Source organism: Nyctereutes procyonoides, unplaced genomic scaffold (genome assembly GCF_905146905.1).
Source record: "Nyctereutes procyonoides isolate TBG_1078 unplaced genomic scaffold, NYPRO_anot_genome, whole genome shotgun sequence".
Lineage (NCBI taxonomy): Eukaryota > Metazoa > Chordata > Mammalia > Carnivora > Canidae > Nyctereutes > Nyctereutes procyonoides.
The window spans coordinates 4076101-4102887 of record NW_026575141.1 but is presented as its reverse complement, the minus strand read 5'-3'; the positions used below and the strand labels follow the sequence as shown (position 1 = coordinate 4102887).

General features: G+C 39.0%; 1 protein-coding gene across 2 annotated transcripts in view; it reads right to left on the bottom strand.

Annotated features, from left to right (window-relative positions):
* The window catches only part of CEP41 (centrosomal protein 41), a 50642-nt gene that overhangs the window by 9116 nt on the left and 14739 nt on the right, over positions 1 to 26787 (bottom strand). For both annotated transcript variants that reach the window (XM_055307414.1, XM_055307415.1), the window contains exons 2-5: positions 26510 to 26573; positions 9183 to 9230; positions 4639 to 4700; positions 3153 to 3222 (exon numbers count right to left, since the gene is read on the bottom strand). In XM_055307414.1, the coding sequence (XP_055163389.1) occupies positions 3153 to 3222; positions 4639 to 4700; positions 9183 to 9230; positions 26510 to 26573 (244 nt within the window). The remainder of the gene's footprint in view (positions 1 to 3152; positions 3223 to 4638; positions 4701 to 9182; positions 9231 to 26509; positions 26574 to 26787) is intronic.

The window sequence follows — 26787 nt, the reverse complement described above, 5'->3', positions numbered from 1 at the left end:
AAAAAGCTAATACATATGTTAAAGGTAACATCATAAACCAGTGGGTAAAGGGAGAGTGACTGAATAAATAAATGGTGGTGGGATAATGTGCCAACTATCTAGATTTGAAAAATCAAATTTATAAAACCCCTTCACATCATATACCAAAACATTAATAAGTAGATTGATGGGGGGGGGGGGGACAACAACAACAACAACAAAACCACCAAGCAAACTAATAAAAGAAAATATAGGTGAATAATTTATCTTATTTTGGATTTGATGGGTCTAAGGCAATAAAGGAGAACACAACAGGAAAGGCTAATAGATTTAATCATGTAAAAATGCAAACCTCGTGTATGTCAGAAACCAACCCAAAGAAAATTAAAAGGTGAGTAACAAATTAGGAAAAATCTCTATGACCTAGATGCATGAGAAAAGGTTAATATACTTAATTTAGAAAGAGGTTTTTTTAATTAACTAGTGCTTTAATTGAAAAAAGATCATATGCACAGTAAAAATGCAAAGATAAAAACATTAATATAGAAACCACTGCAGACCCGTAGGCCCTCAGGCCTCCTCTCCCAAGGGAACTACCTTCACTTATTTCTGTCTCCTTCCAGAAATAAAACAACTATGGACTTTTGCATATAGTTTATTTCCTTCCCTTTTTACATATCAGGAGAATGCCATTCATACTGCTCTGGTTTTTTGTATTGTTGTTTTATTTTTACTTAATGATAAAGCTTGAAAACTGTTCCAAATCATTAAGTAAAGCTTTTTCTCATTTACTTTCAAGGCTGTATTGGCTTCCACTGTTTAAGGATATCCTAATACACAGAGCTTTTACAAATCAGTAAAGATGAACGTTCCATAAGAAAAAAAATGGGGAAGGACATGTAAGGTCTCAGAAGAAAAAATAGGTATGACCAATAAACACACACATACACACAGCCCAATTTCACGATCAGGAAGATTCAAAAGAAAATTATTAGATACCACTTTTCATCTATCAAATTGGCAAACACTTGCAAAAATGATAATTATTCAGCATTGGCTAGGATGGGGAGAAACAGGTCCTCTCATTTATTCTCTGGGAATGCAAACAGGAAGAACCAATCTGGAGATAATGTGGAATCAGCATCGAGCATCTTAAAATGGTTCCACCCTTCGACCATCTGCAGCAATTTATCTTCAGGGAATAATCAGAAGCACAGAAACGTGTATGTATTTACATTACAGCATTGTTTTATAAACGTGAAAAATTTAAAAAGCTATAATGTCCAATAGGAGAATAATTAAATTATGGTATATCCAAAGGACAGGCATTATATGACAACACAACCTTCACAATTCGGCTTGTGAAGTCCATTTAATGATATGGGATAGTTTGCATGATAAAATGCTAATTTGAAACAGCACAATTCAAAAGCATACACAAAGAGTATGAATTTGGGGGAACACAGCAAAATGTTAACAGGGATTATTATTATAATTTTCTTCTTTATATATTTTTTGCAGTTTTCTAATTTTCTAGAGATACACTTTTAAGTCAGGAAAAAACAATACACATTACAAAAGGAGATTTTTTTATTCCTTCAAAAATAGCCAATATGCATACAATCTGTTCCACAGGCATTCCTGAGTGAGTTATTATTCTGTGTAGAGCACTAGAAAAACACTAATATTACTCACACATTATGGTGTCCTACTTTACAAGAGCCTATTTTGCTGTGCAAATTCATTTCAGAAGAGAAAATTGCATGTGCCCATATGTTCTGGTGCTGCAATTGCAATGAATTAAAGGACCAAATCCAGGTACTTATATAACCAGGTTAAAATTGGGAGTAGTTCTATGAGGAGACTCAATTATCTCTGTTACAAAGAGCCCTTACTTCTCTGCCGTGTGAGAGGCATCTGTCAAATATAAATTCCTGTCTTTGTCAGATGCTCTTTATCCTCCCTAACAAAAACAAGCCAGGGAAATGACAGCTAAGTCGCACAAAACCAGGGTTTGGACTTCCTGAGAAACTTGTCTCGAAATCAGAAGTCAAATTCCTGGCCTATATCAACCTTTACAAAACACATGTCCCTTCAGTAAAGAGCCACGCATTGATGGCTGAGTACCTCAGGATAAAATAAAGACCTTAACTCTGTGAATTCTTTTCACGACAGTACTAAGAGATTTTTTTTGGCTCAATGTTTCAGGAAGGAAAGCTGGAGCTAGAAGCCTACCTTCCTAGCCCCATCTCCATCCCAGCACCCAGGCCTCCCCTAGATGGCCCACCAGGCTGGGTGACATATACCCCAAACTCGCTTGGACCTTTACATTCTCTCCCAGATACCTTTGCTCAGGTTGCAAGAACCTCACCCTTAACCTGCACCTGTAGAGATTCTACCCTCTTTTATGCCCCAGTATAAAAGCTTTAAGAAAGCCTACCTCAGTTTTATGCCTGGAAAGTACCTTTCCAGCCTCAGAACTCCCACAGTAAAGACTTTGGTGGTTACTGGACACCTGTAGATCTGTATCCTGTGCCCATTCCTTACTGGCTGTATCACCTTGGGCAAGTAATTTAACCTCTGAGGCTTGGGCTTCTCATCTCTAAGGTGTATTTTTCTTCTAGAATTTTTCATAAGATTAAATAAGAAAACTCGAGGGAAGTGTTTAGCATATACATTTGACAAAAGATAGGTTCTTTCCAGTCCTCCATTATGAATTTCTGACACGTTTGTGATTTTTGTGCTTCTGTTATCATTTTCCTCAGTCAACACACACGTGTGTGCACGAGTGCACACGGGGCTACCAACTCTGTGTAAGCAGAGCTGTGCATTATTCATTCACCTTTGTAGTCTCTTAGCACTACATACTATGACCTGTGTGTATATCCAAGGCACTAAAAATATTTGTTGGAAAAGAAGTAATTAGTATATTAAACACATCAAAAACATTTAAAACTACAAATGTTAGAGCCAGAAAACCAGATGGCTTTTGAAAAAGAAATAAGAATTAACAATTAAAGCACCAGATAGCATTTCTCAGAGTAGCCATCTAATTACAAATAGATCCATCAAAGTCCCAATTCCCTGTGAACACAACAGCAAAGACAGACAGGGTGAGTACTTCAGTCAAATGGTCAATTGCTTATTTGCCCCACATCCTCAATTCTCATTACCTTCTAGCCTTTGAATCTCTTCAGCTGTCACTTCCAGTGTTTGATCAGATAGGGAAGCAACTTGGATGACCTGATAGAAGAAAGAATGAAACGTGTAGATGGCGTGTATGTTTGTTTGTCTTTAAGCAGAGGCAATTCTGTCTTTTATAAAAGACGAGGAAACATCAAACATCAAAGATCTCTTAGTTTAAAGAACTGTCAGCATCCTCCACTGGGACTAAATCTCAGGCCTCCTTACTTTGGGAGTGTTAATTATGCTGGAGATGATGGTTAAAAAACAAAAAAATTTATTTAAAACATCACATGATAAACTTAAAAGACCAAAAGGATAATTTAGGACAATAAAAGTGAATGACAATCACCTATATTTCAGTCTCAACATAATATGCAAAACTTACAATGACAGAATTGACTCAACAATTCCATGTGCAATGAAAAAATAAATGTAATTATGAATATATTTATCACAATGCTGTATACCTACACACAGTGTTTAAATAAGCACTTTTCACTGTTCATTTCCTAAGATCCAAGATCCACCTTGAGGTACATCAATGAAACTCATGTTTGAGGGCCAGAGAGATACTTCTTCTGTAATTTTCAAATGAAAGAAGAAAGTGACTTTCCCAAAGTAAGAAAATGGCCTATGGCAGAAAAGAGCTCAGCTGTGGAAGAGCAAGCACCTGGTTTCATGGAGAAACATGGCCAAATAATCCAGAGACCAGAATTCTAGATTCTAAATATCAAATTAAATAAAGCGTGCAAGGAGGGATCCCTGGGTGGCGCAGGGGTTTGGTGCCTGCCTTTGGCCCAGGGCACAATCCTGGAGACCCAGGATCGAATCCCACGTCGGGCTCCCGGTGCATGGAGCCTGCTTCTCCCTCTGCCTGTGTCTCTGCCTCTCTCTCTGTGTGTGTGTGACTATCATAAATAAAAATTAAAAAAATAAATAAATAAAGCGTGCAAGGAAAAATTAAACAAGTGTGATGATTTAAAGGTAGAATGTACATTTTACTTTATAAAAGCAGGCTCCCTGTGGGGAGCTTAATTTGGGACTCATCCCAGGACCCCGGGATCATGATCTGAGCCAAAGGCAGATACTCAATCACTGAGCCACCCAGACACTCACTTTATAAAGTTCTTATCAAAGAAGACTGTTCTTGGGATGCCTGGATGGCTTAGTGGTTTAGCTCCAGCCTTCAGCCCAGGGCGTGATCCTGGAGTCCCGGATCAAGTCCCCATATTGGGCTCCCCACAGGGAGCCTGCTTCTCCCTCTGCTATGTCTCTGCCTCTCTCTCTGTGTGTGTCTCTCATGAATAAATAAATAAAATCTTAAAAAAAAAAAAAAAAAGAAGAAGACTGTTCATATTACCCTTGAATGAGCACACACACCATACATCAGTCCTCCTACAGGTGAAATGTGAAAAATCCGAAGAAACCCATCCGCAAACATTACCTTGCCTGGAATTTAGAAATATAACTTACCAGCTGGGCAAAGGTAGTAACTTTTAGTCTCTTGAAGAGCTCATCCTTTCTGTATCTATAATCTGAAATGCAAGATGGGACAAATAATTCTCTAGGAATGTTTTTCTGTCTTAGAGTACTCATTCTTTCCAGTCCTCAAGTTAGATAGTGCCATTTCCAATGATGTATATGCTTTTATCTATACTATCTCCTATTTGATTGTCATAGTATCCTCAAAATTAAGTGTGCCAGGCATTCTAAGCATCTCTTCATTCCTTCCCCCGCCCTTTGCTTTGGCTGGTGGGAAGCCTAAAGCTGAATTTACAAGCTGTCCTTTTCTGTCTAGTAACTTTATCCCTTGCATTTATTTTAATGACTTCACTCCTCGCATTTATTCTATCCACTCACCATTTTTCCCTTTTACTCTGCTGTCTTTCTTTTGCCCACCTTTGTGCTGCATGCATTTTTTTGTAAGCCACTTCAAATCCTTTTCAGAACAGAGCAGGGAATAAACCTCCGCGTTTTGCAAATGAGGACAGAGACCCAGAGAAGCTCAGTTGCCCCAGGTCAAACAGCTGGTAAGATATTCACACCCTATTATTCTAACTCTGCCCTGTAGGGAGAACGGTTCTGTTCCTGAGGTTACAAATTATGCTGGAGACACACAGGACAACCCTCGTCTCGGGGGTACCATGCTGGGCACAAAACCAGGGTTTTGCCTGGTCCTGATAATCTTTTCTATCACTTTCTCGGCAACTCCACTTTGGTTAAAAATCCACCCAGTGTTGCAAAATGAAAGAGTTCCCGAGATTTATTGTGCGGCAGTGTCAAACTTAAAAATGGCGAAGATGGGATGCCTGGGTGACTCAGCGGGTTAGCGCTGCTTTCAGCCTAGGGTGTGATCCTGGGGACCCGATGAGTCCTGAATTGGGCTCCCTGCATGGAGCCTGCTTCTCCCTCTGCCTGTGTCTCTGCCTCTTTCTCTCTCTCTCTGTCTCTCATGAATAAATAAATAAAATCTTTTTTAAAAAAATGGTGAAGATGGTAAATTTTATGTTTTTTTTTTAACCACAATTTAAAAAAAAAATTTTGAAACATCAATACTTATTCAGCTCTATCTTGAGCTGGCAGTCCCGAGAAATACTCAAATGTCAGTACTTCTGTGCCTGTTTGTGTCAACAGCTCTTCATATCACATGAATGGTCTTTTAAAATTCAGCCAATCTCACTTGACCTCATATCTGTCCCACGGAGGCATGCTAAAAGTTAGCTTCCTTAAAATTTCCTTAAGGTGATTGCCAATTCTAAAGAGTTTTCAGCATCGAACTCCCACCCACCCTTACGCTTCATTTCCCTTCAACATTTTTTATATTGGCGCCCATAACTCCTTAAGTGCTTCCTCATTATTTCCGAATTACTAAAGGTTAGGTGGATAATTACTATGGCCTTCACAGCATAGAAGTCACATAAACCGAGACTCCTAGCAACAAAGGAAGGGATTAAAGGTATTTAAAATTAGTTACCTGGTGTTACTAATCACTTCCATGAATTTTCTTTGGAGCATAACGTTAGCTTGGTTGACCAACACCTTACCACTCAGTCAGTAAAGTCAGTACTTTAAAAACTAGACTTTTGTCAATCTGGCAAGTCTCTTTGTTACAATGAATTCAAGCTTCTCTGTTTTCAGACATCTCTGAGAGAGCAACGTGGCTAATAACTTACCATTACTTCTAGAAAATTCTCAGAATAGCTTCTTATGGATAAAACAAAGTAACAAACCTAGATGCAAAGGAGTTTCTAAGACCTGCCAGGATGCCAACCCAAGAGGCTGACCAGAAGCTTTCAAAAGTGCAGCGGAATAACTACCACCTCCTTTCAGGAGCCACCAATCTTCCCACCAAAGTCATTTATGTAAATCACAATGGCAATAAATCAGCCCATAAAGAGAGTCAACAGCTTTCAAGTAATTTGCACTGTGGCCTTTATCCACTGATATTCTTTTGGTATAATTACAGAATTTGAAGTACTTCTCCACTTCTTCACATTCCCATTACAAAATGTACACGAACGAATCCCCTTTGACTAAGCAGAAATGATCTCAAATGAAAAAACAGGCTCTACTATATTCTACTGATTGGCATTTCCAGGATTGTCTCTTAGGCACTAGACATCCCACCGCACATTTGAGCCTGAACTCTACATACCTGGTTCTTGTTTAGAAGGACAGCCATCATTAGGACTTTCTGACATTATTACTCAGAGATAAAAGATCAAACTAGACGTTTTCCTAGTAAGTTTTAAATTTTATAAAAAAGGAGGACTTGGAAAGCTCTGGCAGTCTGTCCTCGCAAGGGCGAAAAGAGCTTTAAGAATGGAGCTTCTGCTCCTGTCGCTTCTCCCAAACTCCAGGATGGAGACAAAAAATCCTAGTTTCAGATATGTTATCAAGGTTTGCTTCTCCGGTGAGTCTGGAGTCTCAGTCTGGCTCTCTCGAGTTACTGAAAGGACAGAGACCTAACTATCTAGGATGCTTCACACTGGGTCCAGCGAGTGTCATCTAACCACCAGAAGCCAAGAATAGGCTTTGTGAGCAGTCAATAGACACAGAGTGTCCATTTTCCTGAGACAGAGTAGAAAGAATATTCAGATTACAGAGGAATGCTGCGTTTTCAGGGTTCTGTTAAAACATGCTGTTAGCAAAGGGAAGTTAGGCTCACAGTGGAAGACAAATCAAAGGAAGTAACAGAACAAGGTTTGTGATTTCACAGAAAGACATGGCATCTAAGGTAACCCGAGAAAAATGACGGGTGTAGGGTGACATGAAACAAGGCAATATTCTCCTCCCTTTTGACCTGAAAGAACATCTACAATAGAAAGTGGGCAAAAAGAAGGAAATATCTTCCAAAATGTAGATCTCAAACCCGAATCTGAAGTAATTCTAGTCAGGGAATCAGCACAAAGTGTGTGAAACAAGGTGAGAGGAGAAGAGCCTCCTGTTTTGCTAAAAGGAAGTCCAAAAAATAAAAAAACAAAAAATAAATAAATAAAAGGAAGTCCAAAGCATCTAAAGAGGGAAGCAAACATTTTCAAGGACTCTATTCTAGAGGTATTTGGTGACGGTGGTTGGGGGGGCAAGGGGAGAGAGGGTGGTAGAAACAAGCTCCATTTGAAGTTTAGATATCAGAGAAACCACATTGTGCTTTTAAGAAATGTTTTAAACAGGGTTCAGCAACCTGGGTGGAAGAGGACATTTTTAGGGAACAAATTTTGGTGTGGACATGTAAGCTTACAGTAAGTTACGAATGGATAGGAGGCAACAGAGATGGCAAACCCAAACAGAAGCAAGCCAGCTGAATTTTACCTGCTGTGGATGAATTAAGGACGACAACTGTGAAGCATGGGTGAGTTGATGAGATTTTTTTTCAAATAGTTTAAAATGGCCAATATATACTTAAAATATATATACTCAACGTAATGTAAAACATAATAAAAGTATAAAATCTAATATATCAGATTGAAAAAGATAGCATGACATTACACATGAAAAGACAAATGTCTATTACATGAGCCCTTATAGCTGAACATGACAACTAACACAGCATAAAGCTGCTCCTGAGTTCCACACTACTGGTGGGGTTTCTCAATGCCGCAGCAAATCAAGAGAGGCAGAAACATTATCATTTAAATTAAAAGGCCTGTGTTATAAAAACAGAAGTTCTGGTGAATTCTGGGTTTGTGATATTCTCTTGCCAAAAGATGTAGATTACCAGAGTGAAGTCCTGAATTGTGAACCACCAGAGTGCCTCTCTACTACCATTAGCTAACTACTCCCCTGGCACCAGATTCTTCTACTGAGGATATGAACAAATCCATTTTAGGAAAGGGATGTTTCTACTTCTTTAATTCTGGAATTGGTGTGTATACTATACATCCACTTTGGACGCAGGTTGAAAAATTATGATTTTGTGCAAAGGCAATGCATTTGGTGACTAGTAGCATATCTTTGAAGAAGATTAGTTTGTAAAAAGGATGTGCATGAAATAGGATTTTTAATCAAAGGAAAGCAGACTGCAATGGATTTGGAAGGCATAGCACCACTTTAATAATAAGCTCGTTTTCTCTCCTCGATGTCTTTCATGAATACTGACTAATTCATACGCAAAAGGATGTTATGAAAGAGGAGACGATATTATTCCTATCTTGGGCATAGAGAAAACGAAGAAGATGGGAAAGATCATGACCTTGGAAAAAGGCTGTGGAGACTGCAATACAATGAAACCAGAAGCCTGGCCACTTGCTGCCTAACGAGAGAGCTCATTCTACATTCCAACACTAACATCTCCTGTGGGATCAGTTGGGCAGAACTCGGCCCTCAGGCAACAAGCTCGGCAGCTGGCTGGGATGGTACACGGTATTTCCCACATCCTCCCAGGCACCTGCCGGGCTCGCCCACCTCCCATCGTTCTCTGTGCCCGTGGCAGCTGTAGGATGGGGTTAAGGTTGTTAATGACCAACTTCTAGAACTTCAGGGCCCCATTATCCCAAACGATCACTAGTGTTACTCACTTTTTTTGATCTCTTCTAGCTTCTCAGTGTATTTAGTTATACTGCTACCTAAAAAGAGAATAAGATAGGTTTTTAATGGAAGAAAAAGAGTGAACAGTGTAAAAACAGAATGGAGTACAAGTATTCCCTAAGTCTTCCTATCCTGTTCTTACAGAATTAATAGTAGGCAAATGGGCCACATATTAACAGTCTTTTGGTTTATGCAGCATCATTAAAGGATGAGGAATCAGGGAGAAGGTATTGACCCAAGGTATTGAAAGGGTACACACCCAATAAACACTAGGGAGTCCCAGGCAGTATAGATGATCACTGTGTGTGTGTGTGTGTGTGTGTGTGTGTGTATATATATACACTATACACACACACACACACACACACAAATATATTTTTTTTTCTTATTTTCCTTTTTTGAGTCAAGGCTTTCCTCCTTTCATTCCTCCATAATCTTTCCACAGAGAGGTACTGTGAAGAAAGAAGTAATGATCTTTGAATGTCTAAAATGTGCTGTTGTGGCTACCCAAGCAAGCCCTCACTCTCTTAGTCTTTGTGGTTTCTTTCACTTTCCTGGACTTAGTCTTAAACTATTCATGCTGATGTTGCAGCCTGAACTAGACCACACAGTCTGTATGCTAGTATTCACCATGGATTTGATCTGCTAAGAAATAACAGCAGATTCCCACCATTGTAGAGAGCCACTGAGCCCTCGTGTTCCCCAGCCTGGTTCTACAATACCAGGCGCTAGCCAAGGTGGTTTGGAGAGTTTCCATACACTAAAACTGGGCCAGGATCGTTTTGGTTTCCGAATGAACTAAGGTCTAGTTCCCAAGCCAGGGGCTATTATTTTTTACTGGGCATGCTTCAATTTGATTCAACACAGCAAGCTCTGCCTGGCATCTGAAAGATACAGCAAAAAAGGGAAAACTTTCAAAGTTTCTTGTTTCTAAAATTGTGCTCCTAACTTTTAAGCCTTGAGAGGAGCTAGTCAGATTCAGTCCCAACTTCAGATAAAAGAAATGCTTCCAATTAATGCCATGAACTGATGTTTTTAAAGACTCTCCTGAGCTTCTCTTCATGTTTTAGGTCAGAAGTAGAGAAAATTCTTGTTCTGAAACCCAAAATACATTTAAAAAAAAACAACTTATATCACATTATTAAGTCTTTATTTAAGAATTCATCAGGGAATAATATTCTGAGTTAAAAAAAATCAGTCCCTGCCCCATCTGAAGACACACACTTTCTGGATCAGTAGGAGACAGCAGGATGCAGTGTCGCCCAAGAGCCAGACTGTGCCCTTCCAAAAGCTCAGAGACATGATGGCAGTCAGGGCTGCTGAAAGGCCTGAGCCTTGTCAAGAGAGACAATGAAAATGCCTATGAGGTCCTAAATAGCACCAAAGACCAAGAAGAATCAAATGTGATTTTTTCTAGATTCTTTAGGCTTGGATTGACCTGAGAGGTGACCAGATGGATCTCTGGAGTGGGAACCACGAATTCTTCCTCAAGGCCCATCTCTCTCCCCTGCCACTTGATCTTAGGGAGAAACCCACTGGTCAGTACAAGGGGGTAAGACGGGCACATGGTGTGCTCTTCGGTGTCCCACCATCTGATTCTTAAGCTATTTTACACAATAGCTTTCAGTTACGTGTTCCTGAGTCCCCTACATTTTCCCGTTGATTTGGCAGTTAGCATCTTTTTGGCCTGGCTGGCTTCAGGCAGTCTCTTCGGAAGGCTGAGGCACAAAAAGGATCGCTGGCTTGTTCAGTGACACAGCAAATTAGTAACTAAGCCGAGATGAATATTCTCAACCTTTTGGTTTATAATATGGCTCTCACAAGAACATACTGCTTCTCTAGTTGTGCTGTTTTAAAAACACCATTTCACTGTGAGGTAAATATGTAGGAAGTGTTACTTCCCTAATAGTAGCAGGTGGGACCCATTTTATGCTCTAAGTTTCCCCGAGGCATACCACACATGGAAAACAATAGCCAGCCTTATTAGATGGTCTTTATTACGAAAACATTGCACTTCCAATCTACAGTGGTTTCTATTAACAAAACATCTGAGGTCCACTTCTTAATCGATTATCAACATTTTCCGAGTATTTACACAGCACTTCATCTTTGTACCCAAGGGGCCTCACAACAACCCCCGTGAGGTAGGCCATCACTCCTACTGTTGGTTTCTCCCACTAAAGGAGAAAGGCAGGCAAGCACAGTCTTTTGCAGGGGTATATGAATATTTGGCAAAATTAAGAACAAATCTGAGAGGGCAACCAGTAGGAAAGTCTTTTCATCATAGACATTCATTCTATCAAAGTAGGGAGGGAAAAAGAGAAAATGGAGGATTTCTGCATTGTTTCAGCTGGAGGAATCACTAGGATGGCTAATTGACACAAAAGATCCTTGAGAATGATTTTGGAAAGTATGAAATGTAGTATTTTACTCCACTTCATAGACTGCTTATATCTTAACTAAGCAGCTTATCTCCTGGATCTAATTGCATCTCAAAATAGGCTTTTGACTACCTTTTAAAAAGACTAGAAATGAATCAATTCTGTAATTGGCTTATTTATAAATGCAGCTTTGTTTCATACAAAAGGAGCCTAAAAGACTATCAGCAAGTCAGTTTTTTTTTTAACTGAAATTACACATTACTGCCAGATAAATTTTCCTAGACAAGGCTTTGATTTAAAAAAAAAAAAAAAAAGTCAGTGGCTCCCCATTGCTTCCTGACTGAAGTTTAAACTCCTTGCTCTAGAGCTGAAGGCGCCAACATCTTACCTGCCTCTTCAATCTTGCCTTAATTACTAAACTTGACAAACTCTCTGTTAGTTTTCTGTTCTCTAACATGTCATCTTGTCCATGTAATCATAATAGCTCACCCAGCTGGAAGTGACCTTTCCCTTGTCTGAACTTCTACAGTACTCAGCTCACCACTCACAAGACATTTATCATTGTACTGCCTTATTTGTGTGCACGTCTTATATCTACCTTCTCATACTGAAAGCCAAAGACTATTCACACAAACACACATAGAATCTTTCTCTCTTCTACTGTCTAGCATATAAAATACTTGGAATTATTTGCTAAGTGAAATATACTATGAAAACCTATCTGAAGAATCCTTATAATGATTTATTTTATAACACAAATAATCACACCTTGAGTTGGCTTGAGTTTTTGTACACCCGATCTTCTTTAAGCTATGCACAACTTGATTTATTACAGTACATGTACTACCTATGTGACATCTACATTATTTCAAGATTCAGGTAACCTCAAAATGTCTAAGGTGGTATTTAGCTTCTACTTAGTTTATAATTTAAGTTGCAGCAAGATATGTGCGTATATACATACATACATATATGTATGTGTGTGTGTGTGTATGTTTTGCAATAGAATCAAGAGAAAGAGACAATCCAACTCTGCCAATAGTGCTATGCAAGACAGAGAGCACAATCAATACACTGAGTGACTCATTCATTAGATTTTTTTTCCTTGGTTTTTCTATAATTTAATAACATTATTTGCACTGAGCCAGTAAGGCAAGCAAGTGATTTTGAGCAGCAGTAATCTAAAGTGGGCAAGATTTATAAGGCATGAACTCAGTTGCTAAGAGACAACTCCATTGCTTTATTTTTCTTCAATATTTCCCTCCTCTATGGAGAAGTTCTTTTGGCTCAGAAGGAGCAGAAAGCGTGAAAAGAGGCACAGTGGTCCTTTGTTAATTTCAATAAGTTATATGAGTGTATAGTGCTTTCTGGTTTATAAAAGGCTTTCACATACATTTCTTCCTTTGACACAAAAAAAAAAAACAGAATTAAATGCCAAATGAAAGTGAAGACTACCTAGTCTGTAATGAGTTTGCATGTTTACGATCAAGGCTATTAACATATATTCAGGAAAAGTAGAGACTAAAGAAGAAAAATGGAAACGACTAGTTTGTATGGAGATAAGCATAATGTGAATTTTTAAAAAATTAAAAATAAGGCCAGAAGAGATGCAGTAGAGAAAATCTACAGAATTTTAGAAAACTGAAGCTATTTGAAATTAGGTTGGATAGAGATTGAAATGAGAGGTTCATGCAGGCGGTGAAAGAGTGCAGGACACTGACAAAGGGAGAGCCCTGTGGTTTGGAAAGTGTCCCTTCATCAGCCTGCGGCGCTGCAGAACGGAAACCCAGAGAGGGTGCTTGAGAATACACAAGAACCCTGTGGTGGAGACTGAACAAAACGCTGTCAGAGATTTCGTCAGAAGCATAATCCATTCATGGCACAGTCGGGCAAGGCTGGGGAGCTGGTAAGAGACACCCAGGCACCTATGAAACAAAAGAAATATTTGAAGTTCAAAATAATGCTGCTATTTCTAGCCATGGCTATACATTAGTGTTTGAGTTTAGAGAAGTAGAGTCAAAAGCAAAGAAATAAAAAATAATCTTTACCCAGGAAGAAGACAGTGGTCTTTGAAGAACTCAGGAGGTGATTTGGGAGAAGACTGGAGATACCACACAATTCTTGATTTCTTGTGATTAACTCTGAATTGCTCACTGTTTGGTAAGAAAAGATTAAAGACCCATCTATTTACCCTAGAAATGAGGAATGCTCTCTCATACCTGTGCCTATTTCCACTGCTCTGACTGCAGAGCTTAAAAACATACCATAGACAGGGGCTCTTTACTCTCACTGGGGCTGTAAGGTTACTCTTGTGCTCTCTTAACCAGGACCCCTTACCCTTTGCACCTGTTGGCACATATATAAGTGGTAATATTTGAACAAAATGCTGGTGTAAATGCTGGCTGCCCCAGCCACACCCCCTCATGGTTACTCAGAGAGTTAATGGGATGTGTATAGTGGCACATAACTATTAGGCCATGGCACATCAAGTGGAAACTCGCTGAATACACAGAGAGGTTTAAGTCACAAAAATGCATAGAAAAAAAAACCATTAAAATAAAGTTATCTTCTGAAATTGACTTTATATATATATTTTTATATATATTTTTAATGGGAGTTTGATTTGCCAACATATAGTATAACACCCAGTGCTCATCCCATCAAGTGCCCTCTCAGTACCCGTCACCCAGTCACACAATCCCCTGCCCACCTCCTCTTCCACTACCCCGTGTTCATTTCCCAGAGTTAGGAGTCTCTCATGTTCTGTCTCCCTCTCTAATTTTTCCCACGCATTTTCTCTCTTTTCCCCTATAATCCTTTTCACAATTTTTTATATTCCCCTTATGAGTGAAACCATATAATGATTGTCCTTCTCCTACTGACTTACTTCACTCCACATAATACCCTCCAGTTCTATCCGCGTCAAAGCAAATGGTGGGTATTTGTCATTTCTAATGGCTGAGTAATATTCCATTGTATATATAGACCACATCTTTTTTTTTTTTTTTTTTTACATCTTCTTTATTTATTCATCTGTCGAACGGGATTGTCGCTCCTTCCACAGTTTGGCTATTGTGGACATGGCTGCTATAAATATTGGGGTGCAGGTGTCTCTGCTTTTCACTGCATCTGTATCTTTGGGGTAAATCCTTAGTAGTGCAATTGCTGGGTTGTAGGGTAGCTCTATTTTTAACTCTTTGAGGAACCTCCACACAGTTTTCCAAAGTGGCTGTACCAGTTCCCATTCCCACCAACAGTGCAAGGAGGGTCTCCTTTCTCCACATCCTCTCCAACATTTGTTGTTTCCTGTCTTGTTAATTTTCCCCATTCTCACTGGTGTGAGATGGTAACTCACTGTGGTTTTGATTTGTACTTCCCTGATATCAAGTGATGCGGAGTATATTCTCATGTGCTTGTTGGCCATGTGTATGTCTTCTTTGGTGAAATTTCTGTTCATCTCTTTGGCCCATTTCATGATTGGATTGTTTGTTTCCTGGGTGTTGATTTTAATAAGCTCTTTATAGATCTTGGATACTAGCCCTTTATCTGATACGTCATTTACAAATATCTTCTCCCATTCTGTAGGTTGTCTTTTAGTTTTGTTGACTGTTTTTTTTTTTTTTTTTTTGCTGTGCAGAAGCTTTTTATCTTGATAAGCCCAATAGTTCATTTTTGCTTTTGTTTCCCTTGCCTTCATAGAAATTGACTTTAAAATAATTTCTAAATTTGAAACCACAAAAAAATTGAACACTAGGATAAGATTTCTCTCCCACACTGACTTTATTTATTTATTTTTAAGATTTTACTTACTTATTTGAGAAAGAGAGAGAGAGAGCAAGCCAGGGAAAGGGAGAAGCAGGCTCCCCACTGGGCAAGGAGCCTGATGCTGGGCTTGATCCAAGGACCTTGGGACCATGACCTGAGCTTAAGGCAGCCACTTAACTGACAGAGCCACCTAGGTACCCCAGCCCACATTGACTTTAAACTATTTTGAGTTTTAAGCAATGAAGTACACTTTGGTCCTTCTAAAAGCTATTATAGAACTAGTTTGGTAGACTTCTGCTTCCAGGAAGATGATATAGATGTACTTTACTCCAACTAAGTACAACAAAAACACTGGGCAATCTACAAAATGCGAGAAAGTGTTTGCAAATCATATTTCTGATAAGGGTCTAATATCCAGAATATGTAAAATAACTCTTATAACACAGTAACAGGGGGGAAAAAAAACAAGCACAAACTGTGCCAATGATTTGAATAGACATTTCTCTAAAGGAGATACACAAATGCCAATAAGCACATAAAAAGGTGCTCAACATCATTAGTCATTAGGAAAATGCAAATCAAAACCACAATACGATACCACTTCATATCCACAAAGATGACTATAATCAAAATGATGGACAGTAACAAGCATCATCAAAGATGTGGGGAAAAAGAGCCCTCTTACATTATTGGTGAAATGCAAAGTAGTGCAGCTGCTTTGGAAAAACAGTTTGGCAGTTCCTCAAAAAATTAAACACAGAGTTACCACATACAGTCCTATGTGACTCCTAGGTATATAAGTAAGAAAATTAAAAGCATATGTTCACATAAAAATTTGTACACTCATGTTTATAGCAGCATAATGGCCAAAAAGTATAGATAACCCAAATGTCCATCAACTGACAAGCGGATAAACAAAATGTGGGATATCTATACAATAGAATATTATTTGGCAGTAAAAAAAATAATGAAGTATTGATATATGTTAGAACACAGAGAGACCTTGAACCCATTATGCTAAGTGAAAAAAGCCAGACATAAAAGGTCACATAACATGATTCCATTTATATGAAATGTTCAGAACAGGCAAACTCATAGATACAGAAAGTAGATTAGTGGTTACCAGGGACTAGAAAAAGTAAGGAATGGGAAGTGATTGCTCTTGGACATGGGCTTTCATTTTGGGGTGACAAAATGTTCTGCAACTAGAGTGATGATGGTGTCACAACCCTGTGAATGTACTAAAAACCTCTGAACTGCCTAAAAGGTTAAAAGAGTGAATTTTATGATATATAAATTACATCTCAATTTAAGAAAAGAATATATCAATTATTAAAAAGATTGGATAAAAAAAAACCTTGGACATTACGTATAAAATATAAAAGAAGACTGAAAGGTTGGAGAGAGGAAGGAAGACTGGGTAGGGACCTCAGGACCCAAGAAATGGCATGATAGCATGATAGTTGAGTTACTTGGGTTTTTGTTGTGTTTGTCTGTCTGTCTGTCTCTGTGTTTGTCTCTTATATCTTAGATTTGGAGCTAAAGAAGCCAGCAACCCAGAAATAGCAATGGACAGGAAAAAAACAAATTCCCCCAAAAAGTCTGCTATCTTCACCCAAGGGCTCGAAGAAGGGGCTGCCAAGCAGCCAGAAAACTGTTAAACAATTACTGCTTTACTCCAGCCAAACACCACCAACACTTATCAGCAAAAGTTGGGGTGGGAAGAGCTTAATTTCTATGCCTGCTGGGCTGTGATGAGGTGCTGTCAAGGTACTAGAAAGAGGATCAAGGAGGTGAGGCTGGGAAAGCACTCAAAGATATACGGGCTGAAAACTTCCAAATTTGACAAGAGACATAAACCTAGAGACGTTCATAGAAGTGAATGCCAAACAGCATAAACCCAAAGAAATCCATATGAAGACACATCATAATCAAACTTCTGAAAACAAAAGAAAAAAAGAACCTTGAAAGCAGCAAGAGAAAAAAACAACACCTTACCTACGCGGGAAAACAGTTCAATCGACAGCAGATTTATCATCAGAAATCATGGCGGCCAGAAGAAAGTGGCACGATATTTTTCAAGTGCTTAAAGAAAGTAATTGACAACCTAGGCTCCCACATTCAGAGAAAATATCTTCAGGAATTAAAGGAAATCAAGACGTTTTGCAGATGAAAGGAAAGCAGCAGACCTACAATAAAGAACAGCTAAAGAAAGTTCTCTAATCAGAAAGAAAAAGTGGGGGCACCTAGCTGGCTCAGTTAGTGTTGTGTATGACTCTTGATCTTGGAGTTGTAAGTTTGAGCCCCACATTGGGTATAGCGATTACATAAAATAAAATCTTTAAAAAAAGGTATTAAAAAAAAAAAGAAGGAACAGCAAAAGAAAGAACCTTGAAATCTCAAGAAATAAGAGAATACAGAAAGCAAAAATATGGGTTTGTACATTTTTTCAAGTGTCTATGGAATATATACCAAGATAGATCATATCCTGAGAAGTAAAATGAACTCAATGCATTTTTAAAGCTATTTTTTCAAAGATTTTATTAAAAACAAAAATTTTTTTTAAAGATTTTATTCATTCATGAGAGACACAGAGAGAGGCAGAAACACAGGCAGAGGGAGAAGAAGGCTCCCCACGGGGAGCCTGGTGTGGGACTTGATCCCAGGACCCGAGGATCATAACCTGAGCCAAAGGCAGATGCTCAACCACTGAGCCACCCAGGTGTCCCTCAAACATCTTATTTATTTAATTGAGAGAGAGTGAATGAGCATGAGCATGGGGAGGGCAGAAGGAGAGGGAGAAGCAGACTCCTTGCTGAGGGCTGAGCACCAGTTGGGGCTCGATCCCAGGACTCTGGGATCGTGACCTGAGCTGAAGGCAGATGCTTAACCAACTGAGCCACCCAGGTGCCCCCATCAATGAATTTTTTTTAAAAAACTGAAACATATAATGTGTTCTCCAACTACAATGGAAGCAAACTGGAAATCAAAATAACAGGAAAATCTCCAAACACCTGTAGACTAAACAACACACTTCTAAATAATTCACAGGTCAAAAAACACAGTCTCAAAGGAAATAAAAAGGTACCCCGAACTGAATGAAAATGAAAATACAACATATCAAAATTTCTGGGACACAGTTAAAGCAGTGCTGAGAAATACATTTATTTATTTATTTTAAGATTTACTTATTTATTCATGAGAGACGCAGAGAAATAGACAGAGGGAGAAGCAGGCTCCATTCAGGGAGCCCAATGCGGGACTCAATCCCGGGACCCCAAGATCACATCCTGAACCAAAGGCAGACCCTCAACTGCTGAGCCACCCCAGTGGCCCAGTGCTGAGAAATTTACAGCACTAACCTATATGCATTAAAAAAGAGGAAAAGTCTTAAATCAATAAGCTAAGTTCTGACCTCAAGAATCTGGAAACAGAAGAAAAAATAAAACCAAAGCAAAAGGAAGGAATAATAGAGATGAGAGCAAAAATCAAGGACATTTTATTTATATTTATTTTATTTATTTATTTTTTAAAGATTTTATTTTATTTATTTATAAGAGGTGCAGAGAGAGAGAGAGAGAGTGAGAGAGAGAGAGAGGCAGAGATACAGGCAGAGGGAGAAGCAGGCTCCATGCAGGGAGCCCGACGTGGAACTCAATCCTGGGTCTCCAGGGTCATGCCCCGGGCTGAAGGCAGCGCTAAACCACTGGGCCACCGGGGCTGCCCTCAAGGACATTTTAAACAGAAAAACAAAAGAGAAAACTAATGACACCAAGAGCTTATTCTTTGAAAGTATCAGTAAAACGGGCAAATCTATAGCAAAAAAAAAAAGGGAAGAGACACAAATTAGCAGTATCAGGAATGAAACAGGGCCTAGCACTTCAGACATCAGGCTAATAAATGAAGACTACAAAGAGTCCTACACACGTAAATTTGAAAACTTGGATGAAGGGGATCCCTGGGTGGCGCAGCGGTTTAGCGCCTGCCTTTGGCCCAGGGCGCGATCCTGGAAACCCGGGATAGAGTCCCACGTCGGGCTCCCGGTGCATGGAGCCTGCTTCTCCCTCTGCCTGTGTCTCTGCCTCTCTCTCTCTCTCTCTCTCTCTGTGTGACTATCATAAATAAAAATTAAAATAAAAAAAAAAAAGAAAACTTGGATGAAATGTACTGATTCCTCAAAAAACACAAACTACCACAACTCAACAGGAAACAACTAATTTGAATATCCCCATAACTATGAAAAAATTGAATTCGAAATTTAAAAACTCTCAGGAAAGAAATCTTCAGGTTTAGATGGTTTTTAGAGAATTCTACCAAATGCTTAACAAAGAATTAATGCCAATTAATCAAATATAAATAACACCAGGGTTTTGTTTTGTTTTCTAGTCCATCTTTTTTCTAATGGTCATGTTATCTTCTTAAACTGAGGAATAATTTACATATAAGAACTCACCCTTTTGTTTAAAAAAAAAAAATCTTTTTTTTTAAGAGAGTGAACGTGAGTCCAGGATGAGGGAGGAGAGGGAGAGTCTCAAGCAGGCTCCACACCCAGCACAGAGCCCAACACAGGGCTCAATCTCACAACTCTGAGATCATGATCTGAGCCGAAATCAAGAGTCGGACACTTCACTGACTGAGCCACCCAGGCATCCATAAAAGTCATCCTTTTAAAGTGTGCAATTCATAAAACTAATTCCAAAAAACAGAACAAGAGGAAATACTTTCCAACTTATTTTATGATGCCAGTGTTAACTCTGCTATCAAAATTAGACAAAGACAGTTCCTCCAAAATAAAATTACAGGGGACGCCTGGGTGGCTCAGCCATTGAGCATTTGCCTTCAGCTCAGGGTATGATCCCAGGATCCAGGATCAAGTTCTGCATTGGGCTCCCTGCATGGAGCCTGCTTCTCCCTCTGCCTGTGTCTCTGCCTCCTTCTGTGTCTTTCATGAATAAATAAATAAATCTTAAAAAATAAATAAAATTATAAAACAATGAGCTTCATTAATAGAGACACAAAAATCTTTCACCAAATAATAATAGAACCGAGCAATATATAATAAGAATTACACACCGTGACTAAGTGAGGTTTAGTTCATGGATGCTGCAATCGTACAATATTTGCAAATCATGGTAATCCACTATATTAACAAGCTAAAGACAATATCATATGATTATCTCAATTGGTGCAGTAAAGCCATTTGTTAAAATTCAATAGTCATTCATGATGGAAAAGTCTCAGAAAAATAGGAATAGGTGGAATCTTCCTCGATCAGATACAGCTAATATTGTACTTAATGATGAAAGACTGGATGTTCTCCCCATAAGATGAGGAAAAAAACAAGGATGTTCACACTGGCCACTTGTATCTGACAGTTCTGGAAGTCCTAGTCAGTGCAATAAGGAAATAAAAGACATATTTAGATCGGAAGGGAAGAAATAAAACTATTCTTTTTTTATAAATGACATCACTGTCTACCTAGAAAAGCCCAAGGAATCTGCCAAAAGCAAACAAACAAAACAAAAACAAAACCGAAAAACCAACCCAACAAACAGGCAAAGAAACTCCTCTTGTACCTAATAAGTCCTAGCAAAGTCCTAGGATTCAGGAGAAACATGCAAAAATCAGCTATATTTCTATACATTAGCAATGAACACAATGCCACCAAAATTAAAAAGACAATACCATTGACAATTGCTCAAAAAAATGAACTACTTAGGTGTAATCTGATAAAACATGTAAAGGACACTTATGCTGAAAACCATACGGTGTTAATGAAAGAAACCAAAGAAGATCTAAACACATGGAGAGGGCAGCCCCGGTGGCGCAGAGGTTTAGTGCTGCCTGCAGCCTGGAGTGTGATCCTGGAGACCCAGGATCGAGTCCCACATCGGGCTTCCTGCATGGGGCCTGCTTCTCCCTCTGCCTGTGTCTCTGCCTCTCTCTCACTCTCTCTGAATGAATAAATAAATAAATCTTTTAAAAAAAATAAATAAACACATGGAGAGACTATAATGGTCCCCATTCCCCTTTATCCTCAGGGGATATATATTCCAAGACCCCCCATGGACACCTGCAATGATAATACCAAACATAATATACTATGTTCTTCCTATACATACATACCCATGATAAAGTTTATTTTATCAATTAGGCACAGTAAGAGATTAATAACAGTAACTAATAATAAAATAGAATAATTATAATACATACTATAATAAAAGTTATGTGAAAGTGGTCTCTCTCTCTGTTTCTCAAAACATTTTATACCCTTCTTGTGATGTGAGATAATAAGATGCCTGCTGACGAGAAGTGAGGTGAATGACACAGGCATTGTGGCATAGCATGAAACTACTATGACCTTCTGAGATCCATCAGGAGGAGGAGCGTCTGCTTCAGGACTGTGGATGATGGTGGGTAACTGAAACTGGAAAGTGAAATCCCAGATGGAGGATTGGGGGAGACTACTGTCCTATAGTTATGGATTGGAAGAATCAACATAGTAAAGTCAATTTGTCCTAGGTTGATATATGGGTTTAATGCAACTCCTATCAAAACCAGAGCAATGCCTTTTTTTGTAAATGTAAATGAGATAATTCTAAAACTTTCATGGAAAAGCAAAGGAATTAGAATAGCTAAAATAATTTGTAAAGAAAAACAAAATGGGGGATCCCTGGGTGGCGCAGCGGTTTGGCGCCTGCCTTTGACCCAGGGCGCGATCCTGGAGACCCGGGATCGAATCCCATGTCGGGCTCCCAGTGCATGGAGCCTGCTTCTCCCTCTGCCTGTGTCTCTGCCTCTCTCTCTCTATCATAAATAAATAAAAATTAAAAAAAAAAGAAAGAAAAACAAAATGGGAGTAATCAGTCTAACCAAAATTTTTTTATTTTTTTATTTTTATTTTTTATTTTTTATTTATTAATGATAGTCACACACAGAGAGAGAGAGAGAGGCAGAGACATATGCAGAGGGAGAAGCAGGCTCCATGCACCGGGAGCCCGACGTGGGATTCGATCCTGGGTCTCCAGGATCGCGCCCTGGGCCAAAGGCAGGCGCCAAACCGCTGCGCCACCCAGGGATCCCACCAAAATCTTTTTAAAAGATTTTATTTATTTATTCATGAGAGACACAGAAAGAGAGGTAGAGACAGGCAGAAAGAGAAGCAGGATCCCTGCAGGGAGCCTGATTCGGGACTTGATCCCAGGACTCTGGTATCCTGCCCTGAGCTAAAGGCAGATGCTCAAACACTGAGCCACCCAGGTGCCCCAGTCTAATCAATTTTAATCAAAACTGAGAAATACTGGCAGAAGGACAGATACGGATCAATGGACCAGAATAGAGAACCCAGAAATGGATCCACATAAACATGTCAAACTCGTTTTTGACAAAGGTGAACATGCAAAATTCAATGCAGGAAAGGTAGTCTTTTAACATATGGCGCTAAAGCAACTGGACATCCATACACAAAAGGCTAATCCTGATCTAAGCTGCACATCTTATACAGAAATTACCTCAAAATGTAGTGTTGACTTAAATGTAAAATCTAAAACTATAAAACTTTTAGGAAAAAACCTTGATAGAAAATTTCTGGGATCTGGGACACCTGGGTGGCTCAGTGGTTGAGCATCTGCCTTTGGCTCAGGGCAGGATACCAGAGTCCTGGGATCGGGTCCCACATATGACTCCCCACAGGAAGTCTGCTTCTCCTTCTGCCTAGGTCTCTGCCTCTCTCTGTCTCTCATGAATAAATAAATAAAATCTTAAAAAAAAGAAAGAAAAGAAAACTTCTGGGATCTAGTCTCAGCAAAGAGTTCTTAGACTTGACAGCAAAAAAAGTATGATTCAGAAAACAAAACACTGATAAAGTGGACTTCACCACAATTGAAAACTTAGGCCATTCAAAAGACCCTGTCAGGAGAATGAAAAGACAAACTACAGACTGAGAGAAAATCTTTGCAAACCATGCATCCAACAAAGGACCCATAGCTCGAATGTATAAGGAACACTCAACAAGCAAGTTAAAAAGCACACAACCCAATTAGAACATAGGCAAAAGACATGCAGGTATACTTCACTGAAGAAAATATACAGATGGCAAATAAGTACATGAAGAGTTACATCATTACCCACTAGGGAAACACACCCTAAAACTGCCATGATATGCCCCAATTCGTCTATGGGAATGGCTAAAATTTAAAATGGCGATACCACCAAATACTGATGAAGATACAGGAAACTAGAGCATTCATTCATTGCTGGTAGGAATGTAAAATAGTTAGTTACTCTGGGAAATAGTTTGGCAGTTTGTTTATTTATTTTAAAGATTTTATTTATCCATTCATAGAAACACAGAGAGAGAGGCAGAGACACAGGCAGAGGGAGAAGCAGGCTCCATGCAGGGAGCCCGACGTGGGACTCGATCCCGGGTCTCCAGCATCACACCCCAGGCTGCAGGGGGTGCTAAACCGCTGTACCACCAGGGCTGCCCTGGCAGTTTCTTTAAAAACTGCAAATGCAGTTTTTGACCTAGTAATTGCACTTTTGGGCATTGATCCTGGAGAAATGAAGTCTGTTATTCAAACAAAAACTGAAACATGAATGTGTATAGCACCTGCATTTGTAATGGTCAAAAAGTGGAAACAATCCAGACGTCCTTCAACACACAAATGGTTAAACTGTAGCACTTCCATACCATGGAATACTACTCAGTAATAAAAAGGTACCAACTAATAAATGGAACAACCTGAATGAATCTCCAGAGAATTATGCTGAGTGCAAAGCCAATTCAAAAAAAAAAAAGTGGCATTATTGTATGATCCCATTTCTTCCATTTCTTTTTTAAGTTTCATTTATTTATTTGAAAGAGAGAGAGAGAGAACACAAGCAGGGAGAAGGAGCAGAGGGAGAGGGAAAGCAGAACCCCGATGAGCAGGGAGCCCAGATCTTGACCTGAGCCGAAGGCAGATGCTTAACTGACTGAGCCACCCAGGGGCCCCTGTATGATTCCATTTCTACAGCACCTGTGAAATGACAAAATTACAGAACCAGAGAACAGATTAGTGGTTGTCAGGGGTTAAGGAGGGGATGACAGTAGAAAGTAGATATGCTTTTAAAAGGACAACATGAGGGATCCTTGTGATGATGGAAATTTTTTTAAAAATTATTTATTCATGAGAGACACAGAGAGAGGCAGAGAGACACAGGCAGAGGGAGAAGCAGGCCCCACGCAGGGAGCCCGACATGGGACTCAATCCCAGGACCCCAGGATCATGCCCCAGGCCGAAGGCAGGCACCAAACCGCTGAGCCACCCAGGGATCCCCAATGGAAATGTTTTGTATCTCCACTTGTATCAATGTCAGTGTCATGGTTGTGATACTGTATAATTTCCATAAGATGTTACTATGGGAAACTGGATAAAGGGTATATGGAATCTTTCCATAATATTTCTTAAAATTCCATGTGAATCCAAAATTACTTCAAAATAACAAGTTTAATTAGCAAAAACACTAGTTAAAAATTCAAGGACATAAAAGGATACAGGCAATGACTTCTATGTATTATAAAAAGCAGACTTAAGTATCTCAATTTCAAACTTGAAATTAATTTCAAGTACTATCTATTATTAAGTAAAATTTTTGGTTATGAATTGAGGAATTGAAGGGAAAGAAATGGGTTTTCAGACACAAATCCCAATTCAATTTCCAGGAGAAAAACCTATGAAGATACAGACAAATTTATGTATCTGAAATAAAGCTCAGCTGTTAAGTTTTCATTTTAAGAAGGTTCCAAAAGAAGTGCATTCCTTTATAGTTGTCTTTTAAATGTTATCTGGACCCCTCAGAAAAAATATGGCATTTTTAATCAAAGTGCTTCCATCACAGAATAGCTTATTCTAGAAGAATGGGTCATAGGTATAGTTAAGGAGGAGGGGGACAGGTAGAGATGGAGATGGTAGAAGGAATGAGGCTGTGGGAAAAGCTGGGACAGCTGGCCTAAGAGACAGTGGCCAGGCTTCACATCAGGTCTCCAGGTGTGCCATCAGCTTCCTAACCCTGCATGCAAATCCTTGTTCTGTCTCCTTTTATTGAACTTCAAGTACATCACAATCTCTCTGCACCACAATTTCCTCCTCCTCAAAAACGGAGATAAAATTTTCTACCTCCTGTCAAACAGGATATTTGCAAGGATAAGTATCTGTACAGCTTGGAAATGTTTGAAAGAAAGGTCCCAAGAAATTGTATCTGCAAAGATTGTTCATTTAAAACATTCAATTGAAGTTTGTTTTATATGAGGAACTTTGCATAATGGAAGACAGTAATTTCAAAGAAGACTGGAGGAAAGGAAAGACAAAATGAATGAGATTTAAATCAGGTCACTATCTCCTCTATATCTCTAGTTGTCCTCAGGTTACCAGTGGCAAATTCAGCATTGCCAAAGGCATGTGGTGCCCCAATCCACTAGCAAAACCATCTCAACAGAATGGATTTGCCACAGCAGACTTCAAACGGTTGAAAAATGAAATGAGTAAGAAACCAAACTCTCACAAGCTTGCAAATCCACTAGAGACCTAGGGAGTGGTCTGCATCATGACACTGAAAAATGTTAAGAGCATGGAAATAAGCAATGCAACTCTTAAATTTCATTTTACCTGAATTGAAGCATGAACTGAGTTTTGTCTGGTATTTTAGTTACTCATTCAGGTCTGTCTGCCTGCACTCGAATCTAAGCTCTTTGACTGCAAAAGTCACAATTCACACTCATCTTTCTAGGTCCCATAGTCCATAACTTTGCATATAGTTGGCACTTTGCAAGTACTGAACAAATGTGCACAAATACTACCTATTACTCTGAATTTAAAGGAATATACTTAAGGTTTCTAAAACAGAGGCCCACCCCCCTGATATTTAGCCTCAGCCTTAAAGCTTATTAAACCATGTTTTCATCAGTTTCTCAATTCATAAGGAGCTAAGTTATGTAAATGGAAATTTTTACTGATGATCTGAAAAAAAAAAAAAAGCTTTCAAAGATAAATCTTGAGCCTTTTAGGCCATGGGGCAAGAAAGTGAGAAACTTTGAGCTTTGACTGATAGCAGGCATTAACAGCCTGCTTCTTGCCAGCAATGTTGCTGAATTTTTTTTTTTAAGTTTTAGTTTTCTAATATTTACTCACCAGTATCCAGTCTTGACTTTATATGCTGATACCTTGGGTTTTGTGGTATTCTTTTGGTCAGATACTAAAAAATAAGAAAATTAACAATTAATTGAGTTGATGTAAAAATAAGGGTGACAGAAGTAGGAAAGAGTCAGATATTTAAAGAACAGAACAGATGCTAAAATGTTATCAAATGTAAAGAAGGAAGGAGCTCTAGACATCCAACTGTCCCTTTAATCTAGGAGCCTTTGCTGTAGCCTTTCCACAGGTGAAGATGGTTACCTTGCTTCTGTCAA